General features: G+C 43.9%; 1 protein-coding gene across 1 annotated transcript in view; it reads left to right on the top strand.

Annotated features, from left to right (window-relative positions):
- LOC110502894 (UBA-like domain-containing protein 1) overlaps nucleotides 1-18358 on the top strand; it is a 36886-nt gene extending 18528 nt beyond the window's left edge. Inside the window, exon 3 of the mRNA XM_021581241.3 lies at nucleotides 16253-18358. Coding sequence (XP_021436916.1) covers nucleotides 16253-16579 — 327 coding nt within the window. The 3' untranslated portion in view covers nucleotides 16580-18358. The remainder of the gene's footprint in view (nucleotides 1-16252) is intronic.
- Nucleotides 18359-19861: the final 1503 nt, after the last annotated feature.

Here is a 19861-nt window from a genome sequence, read left to right as displayed (position 1 = left end):
GCAGCAGGCTCATAAGCATTCATTCAAACAGCACTTTCATGCGTTTGCCAACAGCTCTTCGCAATGCTTCAAGCATTGCGCTGTTTATGACTACAAGCCTATCAACTCCCGAGATTAGGCTGGTGTAACCGATGTGAAATGGCTAGCTAGTTAGCGGGGTGCGTGCTAATAGCGTTTCAAACGTCACTCGCTCTGAGACTTGGAGTAGTTGTTCTCCTTGCTCTGCATGGGTAACGCTGCTTCGAGTGTGGCTGTTGTCGATGTGTTCCTGGTTCGAGCCCAGGTTGGGGCGAGGAGAGGGACGGAAGCTATACTGTTACACTGGCAATACTAAAGTGCCTATAAGAACATCCAATAGTCAAAGGTATATGAAATATAAATGGTATAGAGAGAAATAGTCCTATAATTCCTATAATAACCTCAACCTAAAACTTCTTTCTAACCTGGGAATATTGAAGACTCATGTTAAAAGGAACCACCAGCTTTCATATGTTCTCATGTTCTGAGGAAGGAACTTAAACGTTAGCTTTTTTTACATGGCACATATTGTACTTATACTTTCTTCTCCAACACTTTGTTTTTGCATTATTTAAACCAAATTGAACATGTTTAATTATTTATTTGAGGATAAATTGATTTGAATGATGTATTATATTAAGTTAAAATAAAAGTGTTCATTCAGTATTGTTGTAATTGTCATTATTACAAATAAATAAATAATTCGGTGTTGAAAAATCATAATCGGTCGACCGCTAATACACACACATACAGGCACAGTACACACACAGGCACACACACAGGTACAGCACACACACACACACACACACACACACACACACACACACACACACACACACACACACACACACACACAGGTACAGTACACACACAAACACACACAGGTACAGTACAGGCACAGTACACACATACACACACACACAGATGTACAGTACACACACACATGTACAGTACACACACGCACGCACGCTTTGGTTTCACACACACTCTACTTTGTCTCAACTGATAACTGAGAGTGTTGTCCCGCTTGTACACTACATGACGAAAAGTATGTGGACACCTGCTCGTCAAACATTTCATTCCACTCTTCTGGGAAGGATTTCCACTAGATGTTGGAACATGGCTGCGGGGACTTGCTTCCATTCAGCCACAAGAGCATTAGTGAGGTCGGCACTGATGTTGGGAGATTAGGCCTGGCTCGCAGTCGGGGTTCCAGTTCATCCCAAAGATGTTCAATGTGGTTGAAGTCAGGGCTCTGCAGGCTCGTCAAGTACTTCCACACCGATCTCGACAAACCATTTCTGTATGGACTCGCTTTGTGTACGGGGGCATTGTCATGCTGAAACAGGAAAGGGCCTTCCCCAAACTGTTGCCACAAAGTTGGAAGCACAGAATCATCTAGAATAACATTGTATGCTATAGCGTTAACATTTCCCTTCACTGGAACTAAGGGGCCTAGCCCAAACCATGAAAAACAGCCGCAGACCATTATTCCTTCTCCACCAAACTTTACAGTTGGCACTATGCATTGGGGCAGGTAGCGTTGTCCTGGCATCCGCCAAACCCAGACTCGTCTGTCGAACTGCCAGATGGTGAAGTATGATTCATCACTCCAGAGAACACGTTTCCACTGCTCCAGAGTTCAATGGCTATGAGCTTTACACCACTCCAGCTGACACTTGGCATTGCACATGGTGATCTTATGCATGTGTGCGGCTGCTTGGTCACGGAAACCCATTTCATGAAGCTCCTGACGAACAGTTCTTGTGCTGACATTGCTTCCAGAGGCAGTTTGGTAGTGAGTGTTCTAACAGAGGACAGACACATTTTACATGCTACTCGCTTCAAAACTCGGCGGTCTTGTTCTGTGAGCTTGTGTGGCCTACAACTTTGCGGCTGAGCCATTGTTGCTCCTACACGTTTCCACTTCACAATAACAATCACAGCAGCAAGATTTGTGACCTGTTGCCACAAGAAAAGGGCACCCCTCTTTCTCTCTTTCTGTCTCGGTCTCTTTATCTTTCTATTTCTGTCTCTCTCTGTCTCGGTTTCTGTCTTTGTCTCTCTCTCTCACACTCTGTCAATCTTTTTCTCTCTCTGTCTCTCTGTCTCTCCGACAGTTCAGACACTGCTGGGAGTCTGTGCATCATCATGCGTCTTATCAGGTTGCTTTACAGTGGAACACAGAGACTCATCAATTATTCCATTACCTACCATATAATTATATTAACTAGCATATTATTATATTAATTGCAGGACATCCTAGTCACCTAGCCCCAAGGGTCCCTGATAGTCAGAGGAAGTGTCCCAATAGTCTAAAGTTGATTGTTTTGCTTATCTCCTCTCCTGTATTTGCACAGACTGTATTTGCAAAGGACTGGATCTAGACAGTCACTTTCTCCCTCTGTCACAACACAGGTCGATAACTTTGGAACAGACCTCCTCATTGGACAGAATGGATTTTGAAAACAATCCTGCACAATTCTACATTATGCTTCGGTACATTCCACATTCAACCAGTTAAGACAGGTGCAGCTTTTTCATGGCTCTCTCAAAAAACTGTAAATACTTCCCTACCCTGTTTATTGAGCAAGGGACGTCATTGGACAGGGATTCATGCCGCGTTCATGTGCTAGTCGGAACTAGGAAACTCAGAAGTTTTCGACTAACTGGTTGAAGTTATACACATGCTGCGTTCAACCAGTTAGCAAGTCGGAAATCAGTCAGCAAATGAACACGAGACTAGAGGGAATGTTGGTGGAGATATAATGTTGGCAAAATAAAAATCAAATCAAATTTCATTGGTCACATACACATGGTTAGCAGATGTTAATGCGAGTGTAGCGAAATGCTTGTGCTTCTAGTTCCGACCATGCAGTATAATCTAACAAGTAATCTAACAATAGAAAGTTACGCCTAAAAACTGATCTAAGGTCAGTTATGTGTTTCGCCCACATAATGGTTAGCGTTAAGATTTGGGGAGGGTAAACTGATCCTAGATCATCTGTGCCTAAGGGCAACTTCTACCCAGATCTTTGTGGTTCTCTAGTTAAACTCTCATGGGTCTGTCTGCAAGGGGTGACACGAAACAGCCACCGGAAGTAGAGACAGACAGAGACAACTAACATGTGGTTGAATAAAATGCAGGGCTACAGCATTCATGTAAACGTTTGAACCTCTCCAGGCTGGATAGTGATCGGGAGGAATATCTGCTCCCCTTACAAATTCAACACGTTGCTCCCTGTAAACAGGGTTTTATTCAGGAATGTCGTCGGTCAGAGACATTAGTGAAGAGTGAGGACTGGGGCTTAAGCCTCACCACAGTGGAGGGCTGGTTGGACAGAGAGACAGAAAGGCAGGGTGAAACGTCAGATTGGAGTCCACAGTAAACTTAATGACAGACGTCCTACAGCCTCACCACAGTGGAGGGCTGGTTGGACAGAGAGACAGAAAGGCAGGGTGAAACGTCAGATTGGAGTCCACAGTAAACTTAATGACAGACGTCCTACAGCCTCACCACAGTGGAGGGCTGGTTGGACAGAGAGACAGAAAGGCAGGGTGAAACGTCAGATTGGAATCCACAGTAAACTTAATGACAGACGTCCTACAGCCTCACCACAGTGGAGGGCTGGTTGGACAGAGAGACAGAAAGGCAGGGTGAAACGTCAGATTGGAGTCCACAGTAAACTTAATTACAGACGTCCTACACACACAAAAAATGATGGTTCCTCAAGGGTTCTTTGGGAATGGTGATGGTTCTACGTGGGTAAACCTTTGAGCCCTTCAATGGTTCTTTACAGTTCACAAAAGGCTATTTGTTCTTTTAGTGATCATTCAAAAGTAGGGCCGGCAGCTCATTAGCATATTTTGAGGTGTGATTTGCTCAAAGCTCTTTTTGTGCATCCCTGAGTGAGAGTGTCATTCCAGTTGATCTAATGTTGTTGTGTAATGTCAGGACATATTAGTGATGGAAAATCCGGCTCTATTTGCGACTTCAGCTGTTTGACTGCTGCGAGAGAGATTTGCACAATAGGCTATCGTTTGTGAAATGTAGCAGCCGCACAAACTATTGGTTCTGAGTGTTGAGCAGAGGCAGGCTGTGTATGTTCTGGTTCTACAAAGCTGTGTCCATCCATAACATTCAATAATCAATTCATTCTTGCACCATGTAATCATTTCCCAGTTATTTCCCTTGTCTATGCTGCCTGCAGCATGATCTATATTATTACATGATAGACAGTTGGTGGTCGGAGCACGTCTCCGGAGCTGCTGACCCAGAGGAGCACATCTCCGGAGCTGCTGACCCAGAGGAGCACGTCTCCGGAGCTGCTGACCCAGAGGAGCACGTCTCCGGAGCTGCTGACCCAGAGGAGCACGTCTCCGGAGCTGCTGACCCAGAGGAGCACGTCTCCGGAGCTGCTGACCCAGAGGAGCACGTCTCCGGAGCCCCTGACCCAGAGGAGCACATCTCCGGAGCTGCTGACCCAGAGGAGCACATCTCCGGAGCCCCTGACCCAGAGGAGCACATCTCCGGAGCTGCTGACCCAGAGGAGCACGTCTCCGGAGCTGCTGACCCAGAGGAGCACGTCTCCGGAGCTGCTGACCCAGAGGAGCACGTCTCCGGAGCTGCTGACCCAGAGGAGCACGTCTCCGGAGCTGCTGACCCAGAGGAGCACGTCTCCGGAGCTGCTGACCCAGAGGAGCACGTCTCCGGAGCTGCTGACCCAGAGGAGCACGTCTCCGGAGCTGCTGACCCAGAGGAGCACGTCTCCGGAGCCCCTGACCCAGAGGAGCACGTCTCCGGAGCTGCTGACCCAGAGGAGCACGTCTCCGGAGCTGCTGACCCAGAGGAGCACGTCTCCGGAGCTGCTGAACCAGAGGAGCACGTCTCCGGAGCTGCTGAACCAGAGGAGCACGTCTCCGGAGCCGCTGAACCAGAGGAGCACGTCTCCGGAGCCGCTGAACCAGAGGAGCACGTCTCCGGAGCCGCTGAACCAGAGGAGCACGTCTCCGGAGCTGCTGAACCAGAGGAGCACGTCTCCGGAGCCGCTGAACCAGAGGAGCACGTCTCCGGAGCCGCTGAACCAGAGGAGCACGTCTCCGGAGCTGCTGAACCAGAGGAGCACATCTCCGGAGCCGCTGAACCAGAGGAGCACGTCTCCGGAGCTGCTGACCCAGAGGAGCACATCTCCGGAGCCGCTGAACCAGAGGAGCACGTCTCCGGAGCTGCTGACCCAGAGGAGCACATCTCCGGAGCCGCTGAACCAGAGGAGCACGTCTCCGGAGCCTCTGACCCAGAGGAGCACGTCTCCGGAGCTGCTGACCCAGAGGAGCACATCTCCGGAGCCACTGAACCAGAGGAGCACGTCTCCGGAGCCGCTGAACCAGAGGAGCACGTCTCCGGAGCTGCTGACCCAGAGGAGCACGTCTCCGGAGCCCCTGACCCAGAGGAGCACATCTCCGGAGCCGCTGAACCAGCGGAGCACGTCTCTGGAGCCGCTGAACCAGAGGAGCACGTCTCTGGAGCCGCTAAACCAGAGGAGCACGTCTCCGGAGCCCCTGACCCAGAGGAGCACGTAGTAATCCTGCTTTAGAATTTAGATCAAACAAACAATTAAAATGAAAGAGTCACTCGGAAATACAAATCATGACTCACGAGTCAGTTAAAAAGAGTCTGCGAACTGCACACCACTACTGCAGGTTATACTGTATATGACTATGGCCAGTGTCTTGTGAGAGACCCACTTATGGCCTTCTGTCATTTGAAAATGGTTGACAAAATCAGTCACTAGTTGTCAATTCTCCCCTCAGGGACCCCCAGCTGTTCCAGAGGTAACTGACTTGATTCAACTTGTCAATTCATTCAATAATAACACCTATGGAATTTAACAATATAATATGGCTGACCAGAATAAAACAACCATTATGGTTCTTCAAAACGATTTTCAGATTAAGAAAGGTTATTTTATAGAACCGTTCTCCATAAAGATTCTAGATAGAACCATACAAACGTGTTCTATATAGCCCCAAAAAGGGTTGTAGCCATAGCGAAACTCTTTTTTGGTGCTGAATAGAACCTTTTATTAATGGTTCTTTATAGAATTTTAGGACAGGGTTCTTTATAGTACTATACAGGTTCCATTTAGAACCTTATCAGCATGGTTCTTTATATCAAAAAGGGTTCCGCTATGGTTACAAGCCAAAGAACCCCTATCTGGTACATTTTAGAACCTTTATTTTTGTGTGTATCCATCACCACCAGATCTGTCTTCATCATACCAATGGGCCATCCCCATGACAACGCCTCAGTGTTTGCCTATTTTAGAACACTCTCCTTCTAGAACAAATACACTCTCTCTCTAAATAATGGATGCTGTGGTTGGTAACATGCATTTCTCTTAGTGTGTACATACATGCATTTATGCAACCTTTCTCATTTCAAGTGCACATGCCCCCACTCATCCAATCGGATTTGATGCTTTGCCCTCACGCACTGTCCCAGCGCCCATTTCAGCATTACCTGGCTGTGTCCTTCACAGACAGACAGGTCCTCATTTTTATCTTCTGCCAGCCTGATCAAGCTACTATGGCTTTACAGCAGGACGTAATGCTGTAGTCTGCAGTCTGCACAGCCCAGTGTGTGCTGCCTGGCTATGACTGAAAATAAACTGTACACAGACTATTCCTCTGAGCATGTGCTTCCTTCCAGTCTGGATAAACATCAGCACCCTGTCAATGACTGCAAGGTTGAGGACAGACAGACAGACCTCTACAGACACTGACTGCAAGGATGAGGACAGACAGACCTCTACAGACACTGACTGCAAGGATGAGGACAGACAGACCTCTACAGACACTGACTGCAAGGATGAGGACAGACAGACCTCTACAGACACTGACTGCAAGGATGAGGACAGACAGACCTCTACAGACACTGACTGCAAGGTTGAGGACAGACCGACCTCTACAGACACTGACTGCAAGGTTGAGGACAGACCGACCTCTACAGACACTGACTGCAAGGATGACAGACCGACCTCTACAGACACTGACTGCAAGGTTGAGGACAGACAGACCTCTACAGACACTGACTGCAAGGTTGAGGACAGACCGACCTCTACAGACAAGGAGTGTGTTGCAGCCTCTACACTGAGCACCTGTCCTTTTCCCTGTGTGTGTGTGTGTGTGTGTGTGTGTGTGTGTGTGTGTGTGTAGGAGTGAATGTATGTGAGTGAGAAGGGCATATGTGAGCTCAGCAGTAAGACAATCTGGGGTGGTCCATTTAGCGTAGCAGTGTTACATACTAGTGGTGCTAGGGACAGCTGTATGTTCACCCGCAATAGCTAATAACCCATCCACAACCGCCTGACTATATGTGATAAAGTGAAAATCTCAGGCCCACTCCCGACTCTAAACCGCTAATATAGAAAATGCGCTGTAGGCTACAGTCAGACGGCGGAATATTTTTTTTGACAGGGTGCAGGATTTAATTTTTCTTAATATATAATTTCTGACATTTTGGTAGGCTATTTGTTAGTCAGCTTGTCTATAATTAGATACATGCAGCTTCTCTCCTGTCATTATATGTTGCCCTAGAAGACTAAATAAACTCTCACGAGAATAATGTTATAAATTGAAATAATGACCGCTTCAATCTAGTTGAAATCAGTAAAGTTTTTTCTGTCATCTCAGCTTCTTTGGGGCTCCCAAGTGGCACAATGGTTTAAGGCACTGCATTTCAGTGCAAAAGCAACACTACAGTCCCTGGTTCAAATCCAGTTTGAATCACATCTGCCTGTGATTGGGAGTCCCATAGGGTGGCATGCAATGGCCCAGTGTTGTCTGGGTTTGGCTGGGGTAGGCTGTCATTGTAAATAAGAATTTGTTCTTAACTGGCTTGTTCTTAACTGGCTTAACTGGCTTGCCAAGTTACATATAGGATAAATACAATTATTTCTTGGATGTTTAGGGACCAGGGGGAAACAGGAAAGATTTTTCTGCGCAAAATGTCCAAATGACTTCAGTTTGACGGTTGTAAGGAAATAGAAAGCTGTGAAAACGACCCAACATGTTTCTGATCAGATTTCATTTCGGCTTGGATGCATATTTTATGTGGATGAAATGCTATCAGCTTTTATGATGCTGATAAAGACAGCACCTCTAACTGCACATTCACATTCTCTCAAGATGCTGATACAAAGAAATCATATTTCTCCACTCCTGTTCCCAAGTCAAAATTTTGCCTACATTTTGGTGTATAATTTTACTGCATGAAAGGGCTATTAATTCTGCAGGAGTTAATATTAAGGCTATGTGAGCGGTTATAGGCCTATAGTCAGTGTCCAGATTTCAGTTTCCATTTAACCCATCTCAACAATAGACTACAGCTCGCTTGCCATCCCATAGGCCTATTTGAAGTCCCCATCTTGTGACTGTGAAATTGGTATAGCGCCTCACAATCATCACCAAATCTTTCCCAAACATTACTTTTCTGGCCCTCACTTCTCTTTTTTTGTCAACTCTCCATTTTGCAGCTTTTTGCCTCTGTGAATCAACGTTAACCTTTTCTGACTGGCGATTGGTGTGTAGGCTATTTGGTGGGAGTACAGTTAGCCCCTAAAGCTTAGGGTAATGCACTAATGCCAGATAGCCTAAAATAAAGAAAAACCTAAATGTAGCCTATAGATATAAATTGCACAACAATGATACATTTATGGATTTTTCAAGGTATTGTTTTCTCTTTACTCAACCTGCCCTTCATCCTCCCTAAACTGTGGGTTATGAGTCAACACGCGTATCACTATTTCAATACCTAAGTAGAGGAAATAGGGAGGAAGTAGAGGGGTTAACCAGGAAGTAGAGGGGTAACCATGAAGGAAAGGGTGTTTCCTCTCGCTGCAGGGTGTCTGTACATACATGGCATGTATTTTGTTATAGGCTAAGAGTGTTGTGTAGACACAGTACTCGTGACCCATTCTCAAAATTAGCATTCATCGTCACAAGTTGGGCTATTCTTGTTTACCTCCGGTCCTGCTGTTGGGAGTTGAAGGCTGTGTAACGTCTTGTTGTAGTTCAGGAATAGATAGTAGCTACAGTGGGGCAAAAAAGTATTTAGTCAGCCACCAATTGTGCAAGTTCTCCCACTTAAAAAGATGAGAGAGGCCTGTAATTTTCATCATAGGCACACTTCAACTATGACAGACAAAATGAGGAGAAAAAATCCAGAAAATCACATTGTAGGATTTAATGAATTTATTTGCAAATTATGGGGGAAAATAAGTATTTGGTCACCTACAAAACAAGCAAGATTTCTGGCTCTCACAGACCTGTAACTTCTTCTTTAAGAGGCTCCTCTGTCCTCCACTCGTTACCTGTATTAATGGCACCTGTTTGAACTTGTTATCAGTATAAAAGAAACCTGTCCACAACCTCAAACAGTCACACTCGAAACAAAATTGTAGACCTGCACCAGGCTGGGAAGACTGAATCTGCAATAGGTAAGCAGCTTGGTTTGAAGAAATCAACTGTGGGAGCAATTATTAGGAAATGGAAGACATACAAGACCACTGATAATCTCCCTCGATCTGGGGCACCACGCAAGATCTCACCCCGTGGGGTCAGAATGATCACAAGAACGGTGAGCAAAAATCCCAGAACCACACAGGGGGACCTAGTGAATGACCTGCAGAGAGCTGGGACCAAAGTAACAAAGCCTACCATCAGTAACACACTACGCCGCCAGGGACTCAAATCCTGCAGTGCCAGATGTGTCCCCCTGCTTAAGCCAGTACATGTCCAGGCCCGTCTGAAGTTTGCTAGAGAGCATTTGGATGATCCAGAAGAAGATTGGGAGAATGTCATATGGTCAGATGAAACCAAAATATAACTTTTTGGTAAAAACTCAACTCATCGTGTTTGGAGGACAAAGAATGCTGATTTGCATCCAAAGAACACCATACCTACTGTGAAGCATGGGGGTGGAAACATCATGCTTTGGGGCTGTTTTTCAGCAAAGGGACCAGGACGACTGATCTGTGTAAAGGAAAGAATGAATGGGGCCATGTATCGTGAGATTTTGAGTGAAAACCTCCTTCCATCAGCAAGGGCATTGAAGATGAAACGTGGCTGGGTCTTTCAGCATGACAATGATTCCAAACACACTGCCCGGGCAACGAAGGAGTGGCTTCGTAAGAAGCATGTCAAGGTCCTGGAGTGGCCTAGCCAGTCTCCAGATCTCAACCCCATTGAACATCTTTGGAGGGAGTTGAAAGTCCGTGTTGCCCAGCAACAGCCCGAAAACATCACTGCTCTAGAGGAGATCTGCATGGAGGAATGGACCAAAATACCAGCAACAGTGTGTGAAAACCTTGTGAAGACTTACAGAAAACATTTGACCTCTGTCATTGCCAACAAAGGGTATATAACAAAGTATTGAGATAAACTTTTGTTATTGACCAAATACTTATTTTCCACCATAATTTGCAAATAAATTCATTAAAAATCCTACAATGCAATTTTCTGGATTTTTTTTCTCATTTTGTCTGTCATAGTTGAAGTGTACCTATGGTGAACATTACAAGCCTCTCTCATCTTTTTAAGTGGGAGAACTTGCACAATTGGTGGCTGACTAAATACTTTTTTGCCCCACTCTATATGGGGCTGCCTGTGTAACGTCTTGTTGTTGAGGTCAGGAATAGACAGTAGTCTATAATAATAATATTGATGTGGAGTACAGGAAACTGGCCCTGGAACAACTAGGCCTCTGGGAGTGAGATGCTGTGTCTTGTTGCTACAACACTCTGAGGAGTGTGTTATGAAGACAGTGTTTACGCCTGCCTGGCTCGGCTCCTGAACTGCAGGGAGGTGATGGTTGGCTGGTGTTGTTTTTTGCAGGGTAGGGGGTTGTACTGTAGATGTTGTGACATTGTCTTCACCCCCACCACTATCATCTTCACTGAAGGAATTACTACCAGAGATGGCGCCGTGACAATGGGGAGGGAGGATGGTGAGGATGGGGGTTGGCAGAGAGATATGTCAGGGTACTGCTAACAGGATGTGAGGTCGTGGAGAGGCTGAACCCACACACAGGTTGTTAGGAACCGAACAGAGAAAAGTGTGGGAGGAATGTTGTCAGGATCTCCAGGGAGAGAAAGGATGGGATTCCCCTACATTCCCCTCTATTTTGGACTGACCATATACAGGCTTAGATACTGGCCTCCTCATCCTGGATGCAGTGATGGTGTGTAACATATAGTGATGGTGTGTAACATATAGTGATGGTGTGTAACATATAGGGATGGTGTGTAACATATAGTGATGGTGTGTAACATATAGGGATGGTGTGTAACATATAGTGATGGTGTGTAACATATAGGGATGGTGTGTAACATATAGGGATGGTGTGTAACATATATTGATGGTGTGTAACATATAGGGATGGTGTGTAACATATAATGATGGTGTGTAACATATAGGGATGGTGTGTACCATATAGTGATGGTGTGTAACATATAGGGATGGTGTGTAACATATAGTGATGGTGTGTAACACATAGGGATGGTGTAGTGATGGTGTGTAACATATAGTGATGGTGTGCAACATATAGTGATGGTGTGTAACATATAGTGATGGTGTGTAACATATAGGGATGGTGTAGTGATGGTGTGTAACATATAGTGATGGTGTGTAACATATAGGGATGGTGTGTAACATATAGTGATGGTGTGTAACATATAAGGATGGTGTGTAACATATATAGTGATGGTGTGTAACATATAGGGATGGTGTGTAACATATAGGGATGGTGTGTAACATACAATGATGGTGTGTAACATATAGGGATGGTGTGTAACATATAGTGATGGTGTGTAACATATAGGGATGGTGTGTAACATATAGTGATGGTGTGTAACATATAGGAATGGTGTGTAACATATAGTGATGGTGTGTAACATATAGTGATGGTGTGTAACATATAGTGATGGTGTGTAACATATAGGGATGGTGTGTAACATATAGGGATGGTGTGTAACATATAGTGATGGTGTGTAACATATAGGGATGGTGTGTAACATATAGTGATGGTGTGTAACATACAGTGATGGTGTGTAACATATAGGGATGGTGTGTAACATATATTGATGGTGTGTAACATATAGGGATGGTGTGTAACATATAATGATGGTGTGTAACATATAGGGATGGTGTGTACCATATAGTGATGGTGTGTAACATATAGTGATGGTGTGTAACATATAGTGATGGTGTGTAACATATAGGGATGGTGTAGTGATGGTGTGTAACATATAGTGATGGTGTGCAACATATAGTGATGGTGTGTAATATATAGTGATGGTGTGTAACATATAGGGATGGTGTGTAACATATAGTGATGGTGTTTTTACATATAGTGATGGTGTGTAACATATAGTGATGGTGTGTAACATATAGTGATGGTGTGTAACATATAGGGATGGTGTGTAACATATAGTGATGGTGTGTAACATATAGAGATGGTGTGTAACATATAGTGATGGTGTGTAACATATAGGGATGGTGTGTAACATATAGTGATTGTGTGTAACATATAGGGATGGTGTGTAACATATAGTGATGGTGTGTAACATATAGGGATGGTGTGTAACATATAGTGATGGTGTGTAACATATAGGGATGGTGTGTAACATATAGGGATGGTGTGTAACATATATTGATGGTGTGTAACATATAGTTATGGTGTGTAACATATAGGGATGGTGTGTAACATATAGTGATGGTGTTTTTACATATAGTGATGGTGTGTAACATATAGTGATGGTGTGTAACATATAGTGATGGTGTGTAACATATAGGGATGGTGTGTAACATATAGTGATGGTGTGTAACATATAGAGATGGTGTGTAACATATAGTGATGGTGTGTAACATATAGGGATGGTGTGTAACATATAGTGATTGTGTGTAACATATAGGGATGGTGTGTAACATATAAGGATGGTGTGTAACATATAAGGATGGTGTGTAACATAGTGATGGTGTGTAACATACAGTGATGGTGTGTAACATATAGTGATGGTGTGTAACATATAGGGATGGTGTGTAACATAGTGATGGTGTGTAACATATAGGGATGGTGTGTAACATATAAGGATGGTGTGTAACATATAAGGATGGTGTGTAACATAGTGATGGTGTGTAACATACAGTGATGGTGTGTAACATATAGTGATGGTGTGTAACATATAGTGATGGTGTGTAACATATAAGGATGGTGTGTAACATACACCATCACTATATTATATACAGTATGTACAAGAACAGTGTCAATAACAATATCAGTGATAGATGAGGTATATATATATATGCATACAATCAGGGGTAAAGTGGCTGAGCAGCAGGATAACAAAATAAATTGAATCAACAACGTTTGGTGTGTGTTAGGAGAGAGTCATTTGAATAGAGGCACTGCAGATTGTGCTGATGACTGGTCCGTCCGAACCACGCATGAACAAGGAAAACTATATTCGGAGAGCCTGTTTCTGTCCTGCCCTTGACTTTGATGCAGGGCATCTGATGTCCATAGCCTCTTTGTTGCAAAACTCCCTGATTTTCTCAAAAATATAAGTTTGTCTAGCAGTGTCCAGTCCAGGTGGTGCTTGTACAGGCAGAACATCTATGGGAGGAAGGATGTCGGCGTTGCGCAGCAGCTAAAACCTGGTCCCGACTGAGTACAATGCTCCTTGGTGACAACAACACCAGGCTTCAGAGCATCGAAGCTGTAAAACAAGAAATAACAAAAAGACATTACAACCTTGAACTACATCAATTCACCTCCCAAGTTTAGATAGGAAGAATAAGCTCATACAATTCAATGAAAATGCTATTCACCTGAAGAGCTGGTACTGCTTGAACTGTGGCAGCGACCTAAAGTACGCAGTCAGGTGTTGTTGCCAGCCATAGCGTTCCACCAGCACCGTACCATCCTCCAGTCCAACCAGCTGTGGGATGTTGACCCATGTCACCGTGCTGTTCTTCACAACACCGGCAATCTCAGACAAAGTGTTCACTCTTGTCTTTCTGAAGTGCTGTTTGATGAGGCTGAAGCACCAGTCAGGGGCAACTTGGTGTGGCCTGGGATCAGGAAGTGAAGGTCCAGACTGTGAGCTTGTGCATGGTCCGCCAGGCACAATACCAGAGCACAAACGTGTTCTTGTTTTGGCCACTGCAGTTATCACAATTCAGGTCCACATGTGTTTCCCCAACTCCGTAGTTGGTGAAGAAATGGTGCATGCAGTTGATGACCGCGCTGCTGCCTTTGCTGGATGACATGCTTTCATCAATCAAGTAGTTGACTTGTTGTGGTATTCCTTCACAGCAGACACCAAACAAGCCACACTTGCGAGGAGTTATTAACAATTCGATGGGACTTGGCTGCATAGAGCCAGAAGGATAGTGCACCTGCAAACAACAAAATAACATTAAGATAAGTTCATGAAAAGAAAATGTAAAGTAAAACTTAATACCATTTTTTTAATGCATCATTGTCAGCTAAGTTTAACTTACCTACAAATGTGCAGAGCTGCAGAACTGCATACAGGAACATCATCTTGGAAACGGGACGTTGAAATAATAACACACACAAATAATGTGAAATCAATAAAAGTAATGACAATCATATTGGAGGTCAATTAAATAATAAAGACGTGTTGTTTATGCTTTACATACCAAGGTGTAACCTGTGCTTGCTTGGTCTTTTTGATGGGAGGTATTAGACCATTCTCCTTGTATGACTGGTGGAGGAGAGTCAGGTGTGTTCTACAGGTCTTTTTGATGGGAGGCATTAGACCATTCTCCTTGTATGACTGGTGGAGGAGAGTCAGGTGTGTTCTACAGGTCTTTTTGATGGGAGGCATTAGACCATTCTCCTTGTATGACTGGTGGAGGAGAGTCAGGTGTGTTCTACAGGTCTTTCTGATGGGAGGCATTAGACCATTCTCCTTGTATGACTGGTGGAGGAGAGTCAGGTGTGTTCTACAGGTCTTTTTGATGGGAGGCATTAGACCATTCTCCTTGTATGACTGGTGGAGGAGAGTCAGGCGTGTTCTACTGATGCTGAAAGACAAATTCCAGATACACATATTTTGTCATTTTTATTCAATAGATAGCCGTAATCACCATCAGACACACCTGGCTAACTTGATGGGTTGTGTAATCATCTGGCAAAGTGGAGTCTTTTTTGTTCAGACATGCTAGCTAAACAATGTAGCATAATGCCAATCCATAGAGTACTAGCCATACAAACCGGTTGTCATAGCTAGCTTGGCATTCTGAGATAACATTACTACACACAGATCATAGATGTAATGTTAGCTAGCGAGCCAGCCAGCCATCTAACATCAGCTAGCTAGCTAACAGTAAGCTTTAACTTGGTCTTTTATTTTTATACCTGAAGCTAGCTAGCTAAACAATGAACCATAATACCAATCATTAGAGTACTAGCAATACAAACCGATTGTTGTAGCTAGCTAAAGTTAACCAAATAGGTTAACGCTTTTTTGCCGTGTTTACTGACACCAGCCATATTCAACCGGTGTTGAGCGTGTGTACATTCATCAGTTCTTCTGTGCTCTGGCACACTCGGACAGAGTGCTCTGACACAGTTGTTTGTGTTGACGTTCTATTGAAATGGATACTTGCATAGTGGAGTCTTTTGTTAAGTTTTACTACACAATACATTTTTTATAAGCAGCGTTAGACAGGATTACCTACACATACTGACCAGCTCAAATAGACAGAAGCATGCTATACGGCAGACCAGTCCAAACTCTCAGCGTATGGGGCAGCGGGTAGCCTAGTGGTTATAGCGTTGGTCTAGTAACCGAAAGGTTGAAAGATCGAATCCCCGAACTGACAAGTTAAAAATCTGTTGTTCTGCCCCTGAACAAGGAAGTTAACCCACTGTTCCCAGGCTGTCTTTGAAAATAAGAATTTGTTCTCAGGTAACTTGCCTAGATAAATAAAAATTAAGGCAATTGAAAATTCACAAGGCATTTCTGCCCAAAAAACTATTTTGATTTTAGAGTTCAAACAGCTCTCCTGTGAAGTATTGACCATGACATACGCCTAGTTTCCTGAAACGTGTCACACACAGTGATGGTGTGTCACACACAGTGACGTTTATAAACAGTATGGGCTCCTCTTCTGTCCCTCTAACATCTCTGTCTCTCTCCTCCAGATGTGCACCCCAGCTAACACACCGGCCACCCCACCCAACTTCCCTGACGCCCTCACCATGTTCTCCCGGCTGAAGGCCTCAGAGAGCTTCACCACCAGCAGCCCCATGGCCTCCATGGCCACCTCTCCCCCTCCTCCACACGATTGCTGGGGCGTGCCACCGCCCCCCATGCCCATGAGCGGCCCACAGGGTCAGGGACTCTGGATTCAGAGGGAGCCACCCTCCCACCCCGCAGCCTGGCCCACGGGGGTCACCATTAACCCCCACACCCACCAACACCCGGCCACCGAACAGAAGGCGAGTGTGGCCATGGAGGCCGAGAGATGAGGGGCCAGGACTGGACGGCCCTGGGGGGAGGAAGGGAGAGGAAGGGATGGGTGAGGAGGAAAGGAAAGGTGAAGGTGTCTCTTTCCAATTGAGGATGGGAGGGTGGAGACAAAGACAGCTACGTAAACCAAGAAAAACCAAGCAACTACATAATGTGGACATTTCAACAAGAGGTGGAGAAAATGATTCAAATAAGGAATCAAAAGGAAAACATTTTAATGGAAAAAGCAGTGCACACACTTAGCAATAAGAGAGCAACTGAAATCTTTGTTAGTTTGTTTTTCTTCTCTCTCAGTAAATGTATAGATAAGACAAAGAAATGTATGGCACTAAAGGTAATCACCATCATGCTGATGTTTTCTGACATTTAAAAGGCAGCAACTGTTCTCTTGTTCTTCTTCTTTTCTTTTTGTCTGTCCATCCAGTGTTTTCCCTCTACTGGGGACCTGTGATAAGATGTGTTTGTGTTGCATGGAGAGAGAGTATCTGTCCATCCAGTGTTTTCCCTCTACTGGGGACCTGTGATAAGATGTGTTTGTGTTGCATGGAGAGAGAGAGTATCTGTCCATCCAGTGTTTTCCCTCTACTGGGGACCTGTGATAAGAAGTGTTTGTGTTGCATGGAGAGAGAGTATCTGGCAGTGTAATGTTTTACTCTAGTATTCTCAACATGTGTCTGTGTGCAGTGTAACTGTCACGCACACTTACACACTCAACTAGCGAGCAGAAGAAACAGTGACATAGTTTTCATTACCCATCGGAAGGTGGAACTCTTCTTACCTCACCTGGTGGTCACCTGACTTTTTTCAGCCTATCAGGGATTCTCAACTGTTTGACAATGCAGAACATTTTTTTTAAACTGATTGTAATTTTTCAACTCTGGTATTTTGTCATGACGATGACACTGTTCACTGCTATAGCTTTTCTTTCCAACGAAGGGTGATGCTTTACTATTAACCTGTTCTGGAAGATAGAACTGGCCACTGCAATGGTTTTGCAGATTTGGGTATTATATAAAAATCATGGTTTGATATATTAAAGTTCATGCTTTTCTTGGTGGGAGGGATGGGTGGGGTTTTGGAGGATTCGAGAGTGGGCGGGAGTTGTTTATGTTGTGTTTGGGAAGAGCCAATCGGAGAAGCTAAAAATAAATCTACAGAAAAAACAGACTACTATAAATACATTGACCATTTGTAAAGCAGATCTTGACACTTTGCATGAGGGATACTGTCTTGTAGCAAACACTTGAAACCGAGACGTGTTTCTGGCTGTTGGCGCAGGGGATACTACATGGTTTATCCCTCTGATTTATCATTTGTATAGCAGCATAACATACAACTGGTTATGATCACACGTGTACTGTGATCCTGCCTACAGCAGATTATGTAAAGCATTGATTAAGACATTATTCACATGCAGGGTCAGCCCCGTTCAGTTTTGTTGTCCTTGGGTTATTTCAATTGAATAAAGAATATAAAATAAACCCAGCTAGAAATCTTTGTTTATGTAAGTTCTTTTTTTAGGCAAAACATTTTCAGGAAAATATAATTATAATTCTGAGTAAACCATCTTTAATTTTACTAAAATAATGTTTCAGTTCATCCCTTTTCCATCATTTTTGTTTGAATCTGGGAATCTTGGGATGGCCTATACCTGATTGGTTTCTCAGTGTATGTTTCCCCCTGTGTGACTGTATTACCATTCCCACAATATTTGTGGACTACCTGATAATTAACTTAGCATTTTTTGTGTTCCTAAATAAATAATGTATGTCAACCTACACAGTATTATCTCTCTTTAGTTGTGACTGAACTGAATGTAGCCATCAGTTGGTGAAAGATATAGAGATAGATTTAGAGAAGAGATGGGTAGATATAGATAGAGACCGTGTCTGTGCCTCGATCTAGGTTGGGCAAAACTAAACATGGCCGTGTTCACTTTAGCAATCTCACTGGAATAAAGACCTCCTCCATTCCTGTCATTATTGGAAGACGTTATGATATCTCACATCTAAAAATAGGGCTACTTAATGTTGGAACCCTCACTTCCAAGGCAGTTATAGTCAATTAACTAATCACTGATCAGAATCTTGATGTGATTGGCCTGACTGAAACATGGCTTAAGCCTGATGAATTTACTGAGTTGAATGAGGCATCACCTCCTGGTTACACTAGTGACCATATCCCCCACTCATCCCGCAAAGGCAGAGGTGTTGCTAACATTTACGATAGCAAATAAAACATCTTTAAAAACGACTGGGTTTTCATCTTTTGAGCTTCTAGTCATGAAATCTATGCAGCCTACTCAATTACTTTTCATAGCTAAAGTTAACAGGCCTCCTGGGCCATATACAGCATTCCTCACTGAGTTCCCTGGATTCCTATCGGACTTTGTAGTCATGGCAGATAATATTCAAATTTTTGGTGACTAATTTTCACATGGAAAAGTCCACAGACACACTCCAAAAGGCTTTTGGAGCCATCATCGACTCAGTGGGTTTTGTCTAACATGTCTCCAGACCTACTCACTGCCAGTCATACTCTGTCCTATGGAATAAATGTAGTGGATCTTAATGTTTTTCGTCATAATTCTGGACTATCGGACCACCATTGTATTGCGTTTGCAATTGCAACAAATAATCTTCTCAGACCCAAACCAAGGATCATCAAAAGCCATTCTATAAATTCTCGGACAACCTAATGATTCCTAGATGCCCTTCCAGACTCCCTCCACCTACCCAAGGACGTCAGAGTACAAAAATCAGTTAACCACCTAACTGAGGAACTTAATTGAACCTTGTGTAATACCCTAGATGCAGTCGCACTCCTAAAAGCAAAAAACATTTGTCATAAGAAACTAGCTCCCTAGTATACAGAAAAAACCTGAGCTCTGAAGCAAGCTTCCAGAAAATTGGAAAGGAAATGGAGCTACACCAAATTGGAAGTCTTCCGACTAGCTTGGAGAGACGGTACAGTATCGACGAGCCCTCACTGCTGCTACATCATCCTATTTTTCCAACTTAATTGAGGAGAATAAGAACAACTCAAAATGTATTTTTGATACTGTCGCAAAAAGCAGCATTCCCCAAGAGAGGATGGCTTTCACTTCAGCAGTGATAAATTCATGAACTTCTTTGACGAAAAGGTCATGATCATTAGAAAGCAAATTACGGACTCTTTAAATCTGCCTATTCCTCCAAAGCTCAGTTGTCCCGAGTCTACACAACACTGCCAGGACCTAGGATCAAGGAAGACACTCAAGTTTTTAATACTATATCTCTTAG

This window comes from Oncorhynchus mykiss, chromosome 23 (genome assembly GCF_057628025.1).
Source record: "Oncorhynchus mykiss isolate SJ-2025 chromosome 23, ASM5762802v1, whole genome shotgun sequence".
In the NCBI taxonomy this organism is placed as follows: Eukaryota; Metazoa; Chordata; class Actinopteri; order Salmoniformes; family Salmonidae; genus Oncorhynchus; species Oncorhynchus mykiss.
Note: the sequence above shows the minus strand (reverse complement) of the source record. Positions and strands in the feature narration are given on the sequence as shown.